Source organism: Boleophthalmus pectinirostris, unplaced genomic scaffold (genome assembly GCF_026225935.1).
Source record: "Boleophthalmus pectinirostris isolate CB_2022bp ecotype Guang Dong unplaced genomic scaffold, ASM2622593v1 HiC_scaffold_9, whole genome shotgun sequence".
Lineage (NCBI taxonomy): Eukaryota > Metazoa > Chordata > Actinopteri > Gobiiformes > Gobiidae > Boleophthalmus > Boleophthalmus pectinirostris.
Genome location: NW_026571541.1, coordinates 10,991,817 through 10,997,333, shown reverse-complemented (window position 1 = coordinate 10,997,333; position 5,517 = coordinate 10,991,817). Strand labels below are relative to the sequence as shown.

The window sequence follows — 5,517 nt, the reverse complement described above, 5'->3', positions numbered from 1 at the left end:
ATCCTTCTCGATGTTAAACCCTGGGATGACGAGACAGATATGGTTAAAATGGAGGAGTGCGTTCGGAGCGTGGAGATGGAGGGTTTGCTGTGGGGGCAGTCCAAGCTGGTTCCGGTTGGATATGGGATTAAGAAACTCCAGATCGGGTGTGCGTGGTGGAGGATGATAAAGTGGGGACAGACATGTTAGAAGAGGCCATTACTGCATTTGAGGACTACGTGCAGTCTGTGGATGTAGCAGCGTTTAATAAGATCTGAAACTATAATGTCTTTTGGTAAAATAATCAATAAAGAAATTTAACTTTTGGCAGAGATTGTGTTTTATAATAATTATATAAAAGGCCCATATTACGCTGTTTTCTGATCTGTGTCATAACGTTGTTTCCTCATCACAAACATACCTGGAGTTGTGTTTTGTTCCATTCACACATATTTAGGCTGAATTCTTCTCTCAAACAGAAAACACTCAGTTCCGCCTTGTGCTCTGGAGCATTGGAGATGAAGACAGACGACTAATAAAGGGTTACTCCAACATGTGTGAATGAAACAAAACACAACTCCGTGTTCACGGCATTCTGACATGGTTTAAAGGGCGCAAGAATAAATTTTGTGTAATATAGGATCTTTAAGAGTAGTTAAACGTTTTACTTGAGAATGTTTGGTTGACATTAACACTGTGAGCTTTATATTGACATTAATTTTATTGTTTTATTTTTTTGTTTCTTGTATCTAGGCCAAGAAATATTTAATTAAATTTGTTTTTTTTTGATTTTATGTTTATTTTGTAATTTCAAACGAGCTTAAAGCCCGGGAGCTGTACAATGCCCTGGTCTTGCGTCGGTCGGTGCGTCGGTGCCATAGCGACAGAACGTCGTGCGCACTATATAAGCGGCTGCGCGCGCAGTTGCCCTCCCCCTTCTCACCTGAGAACGCTTTTTGAACGCTTCTTGAACGCTCTGCGGACACGTGTACGTGACTCTGATATTCATCTGTTATTAGCCCCTCACCGGCTGTAAAACACCATCACAACTCGGTATAACTGCCTGTCAAAACTTTCTGGAGTTTTGAAAACACACCAAATCGGGACTGGACTTCACCATGGACCTGGTGCGCCCCTCCCCGGACCCTGACCGCCAGGATCTCGTCCCTGAAGGTAAAATTAATCAAATAACATTCAACCATGATAAATTATGACAAATATTAATAACAGCCCAAATATTTTACGACAAGAACAGTTTTGTCCACCTGTGACTGTTTCTGTAGCTCTAAGATTTGGCTCTTATCAACCAGGTTTATGAAAATTTGAAAAACATTTGTTAGTTTGTGACTGTCACTCGACGATTACATTTTGGATCATGATAAATAGTTGGCGAAACTGCTCTTAAAATATCAGCACGAGTGCGTAGTGAAAAGTTATTGTCACATTTATAGGAAATTATTTGTGTTTTATTTTCTGAGCGTCAATATTCATCAGGGTTTTGTGGCATTTTGAAAAAAAACATAGCGCTCAGCCAGCCATTCTAAATTGGAATATTTAAAAGATGCACATTTGATCTCCATAGAAATCCAGCCATTCTAAATTGGAATATTTAAAAGATGCACATTTGATGTCCATAGAAATCCAGCCATTCTAAATTGGAATATTTAAAAGATGCACATTTGATGTCCCAAGACATGCTGGTGTTTGGCTTTAATTTGAGCCTTTCGATTGAGGTTTGGTTTAGATGGGTTTACCAGACTGTCAGGTGCACAGTGAAGCAGAGCAAAGGAGGAAAGGACAGACTGAAATCAGTGCAAGAAAACCTATAAGACTCAAGATATAGCCTATAAACTATAAAAACATGCTTAATTAAACTGTCCTACTAATCCATAATCCATAACTACATTCATAATTATGAATTCTAAAATGCACAGTTACTCAAGTATAACTAGAAATTCACAATAAAAATGTTGTGTTCTTTATGTGTCATCCACCTGTTGGCCTAATCACACACAATACTGTAACATTATGAGACTTTGCTGGTACAATTCACAAGTCACTTGATTTAATTTGTCCATATACAGCACTGTAGATAATACATAGTTATAGCTACTTATTGTGCAAAGAATAAGGTATACTCAAGTCACTTTACCTGCTGTTTATTCTAGTCCATTTGCTGCACTGTTCGTAACTACAGTCAGAGCCACTTATTGTGCAGTTTTGTAGCCTCGTAGCTTTACTCTGCTGACAGTGTTGTGTTAGTTTTTGTCTATTGTATATCTTTATAGTATCATTTATCTTGATTTTGATTTTATGTTTTTATTTACTTACCATGCATTGCAGCACTGTAATGACAACGTCATACCCAACCAAATGTATTCAGCTGGTCTGAATTGCACAATGCAGTATTTGGAATACACCACAACTTATTACTTAAGCACCAGTAAAATAAGAGATGTACCAGTAAAATAGGCCATACTGACTGTACTGATCAGAAGCAAAGTCATAGACCTACAGTTAATTAAGACAGAAACATCAAAATAACAAATCCCCCTTGCAAACTCTAGCTCCTCGAGATAAACACCGTAGACCTCTTCAATATGGTACTTAAATAACTGGGAGTAGTAGTAGTAGTAGTATAAGTCATTACAGTCTGTGGTACTAGTCTGACTTGCTCACGCTACAATTTAAAGGGTGTTTAACATTGCCAAACCTGTTGCAGAGGCTGTGGCTGTGGCTCTGGATCTTCACGTGGTGGCGCTTCCAGACTACTCCTCTTCGGACGAGGGCGACCAAGGTGAGTATGGGGTAGGTCGTCCTAGGCCTCCGTCTAGGTCATCTGATGAAGAGAGCGGGAGCGACGAGTTTTGGTCATCTGATGAAGAGTGGAGTTATATGTCAGCTGATTCTGGATACGAGACTCTCTCTGAGGAGGAAGAGGAAGAAGAGAGGGTAGAAGAAACCGAAGACGAAGAAGAGGAGGAAGAGAGGGAAGAAGAGATGCCCTTCCATCATCTCAGGATACCCTGGTTGGAAGTTCCTGCTCGAGCTGTGGAGCCAGAGGCTCGTGCCCCGAGCCCTGTTCTGGATTTCATTCCCCTGATAGGATGCAGGCACAACAGGGATGAAGAAGAGGTGAGGAATGATGGCAGGTGGGTAGGCTCTACTGCTCAAGCTGTGGAGCCAGAGGCTCGCGCCCCGAGCCCCTCTCCTCAGCAGCGAGCACAGAGACCTGGCCTGGCCATCAGAGCCCTCCTCTCCGCCGCTCACTCTTCTGCTCCCCGCCCTCTCCCTATGGGTTCTGCTCTGGACTTCATTCCCCTCAGCGAAGGCAAGCGCGTCAGGGATGAAGACATTGAAGACGAGGAAGTCCCCAGCTCCAAGCGGCCGTGCCTCTCCTCCTCCAACCCACGCCCCTCTACGTCTGACCCAGGTCTCTCCACCTCCTCTGGGACGTCTGGGGGCATCAGATTCCACTTCCATCAGCAGCTCCACCTGCACCAAGACTCGGAGTCGGATGAGGACTGAACTCAGCCTCTGACTCAGACTCAGAGCTTGGCTCAATGCGACTTTACCACCTTCAACCCCGCCCATCACCCCATTGACTTCTTCACTGATTTGTTGATTGATTTAAAAAAGGAATAGATTGAAGTTAAGGAATACTATGTAGGGTTTCATAAACAACAAACATGATGATAAAACATATCCTTTTCTTGTTGAGTTAACTGTAATTTCTATTATGAATTCGAATCTGAGTACTGCAGTTTTACAGAAATTCCTGCATAGTACACCTTATACTTTCTGGGCATAGGAGGGTTAGAGGTGAGAGTGTGTTTTATAGTATTGTAATAGTAGTAGCTTTGTGTTGGTGTGAAACAAAAAAAAACAAAAAAAAAACAAAAAAAAAAAGGAATACTATGTAGGATTTCAACAAACAACAACAATACATTACATTTTTTTCACTGACAAAACTCTAATTAACGATACATTTCATTTGAGTATTACAGTTTTGACAGAAATTCCTACATAGTACACCTTCGACAGTTTTTTGGGCATAGGATGGTTAGAAGTGAAGCTGAGTGTTATAGTTTTTTTAAGTAAGAAAAAAGCAAGGATTATTATATAGGATTTCATCAAAACCTAAGAAAGTTTTACACTTGTACTTGAACATGTAAAGTTTTGTCTATATTTTAATTGAGTGATTCTTAACTATCTTATTTATAATACATGAAATATGCAATTGGGCCCCAGTTAGATTGCACTGAAAAAGTGGGTTCTAATTGATAAACTACATTTAATCAGAATACTACATTTTGACAGACATTCCTGCATAGTACTCCTTGCATTTACTTTAAACTTGTGCTTTTTCTTGGCATAGAAGGGTTAGAGTGTGTCCCATAGTACTTGGTACTTGGTAGTACAACTACTAAGGACTAACTCTGTGATAACAAAAAAAAAAAAAAAAGAAGTAATAGCCATCATATTTCATTATATTGCCAATACAATAGTGAAAAGCCTGGTGCACTACCAACTGGTTCACCAGCAGCTACCACGTCTAATGCAGCGCCCCAAAACAAAAAAAACAACAACTTAATACTTAATTAATTTTAAGCCTTTGTAAACAGTCTATGTGAATACTGTTCGGAAATAGTCAGTTCGGTTGTTCTGAATGATTGTTTGAATGATTTGATTGATTGAACTCACTTTGTTTTGTTTTGTTTGAGAAATTAGGTTATGTTTATTATGTTAAATTATGTTATGTTAGGTTTAGGTGTTTTATTGTAAGTCATCTTAACTTATTAAGTTCATTTAGCTCTAATAATGATAAATAAACTTGAGGTAAGAAATGATAATTCCATAGTAGCTCATTTTGAACGTGCACATGCCTTAACACTGTTTGTGTTTCTGTGTCTGTTCCCATGATGACTGGTTTGGAGGGGCCAGCTGAGCCCTGTGGTCCTGAGATCTGAGGAAGCTGATGAGAAGAACCCTGTCTCCAGAAGATGAGGAACGAGAGATGGAGCTGAACAGAAGTGATATGATGAAGCTGATGAGAAGAACCCTGTCTCCAGAAGATGAAGAATGACAGATGGAGCTGAACAGAACTGATATGATGAAGCTGATGAGAAGAACCCTGTCTCCAGAAGATGAAGAATGACAGATGGAGCTGAACAGAACTGATATGATGAAGCTGATGAGAAGAACCCTGTCTCCAGAAGATGAAGAATGACAGATGGAGCTGAACAGAACTGATATGATGAAGCTGATGAGAAGAACCCTGTCTCCAGAAGATGACGAACAAGAGATGGAGATGAACAGAAGTGATGTGATGAAGCTGACAAGAAGAACCCTGTATTCAGACAGTCATTGGGGTCACTATTGGCTGAACTATCACAGCACAACGCACAGCCAAGGGCAAAATGTATGCAGCAGCACAATCTGAGCCCCCACAACACAGCATAACACAAAGTGAAACTTTTTCACCTCAAAACCAGCGGACAGAGGCAGAGAGAGCAGTGAGCGACTGCCTCGTGTCCC

The 5,517-nt window shown here is 40.5% G+C and overlaps 1 protein-coding gene across 1 annotated transcript; it reads left to right on the top strand.

Annotated features, from left to right (window-relative positions):
- Positions 1 to 1,041: 1,041 nt before the first annotated feature.
- LOC129407260 (histone H3.v1-like) lies at positions 1,042 to 3,507 on the top strand. Its single transcript, XM_055147861.1, has 2 exons — positions 1,042 to 1,152; positions 2,702 to 3,507. Exons 1-2 carry the CDS (start codon positions 1,098 to 1,100, stop codon positions 3,505 to 3,507), a joined length of 861 nt encoding a protein of 286 aa, XP_055003836.1. The 5' UTR covers positions 1,042 to 1,097.
- Positions 3,508 to 5,517: the final 2,010 nt, after the last annotated feature.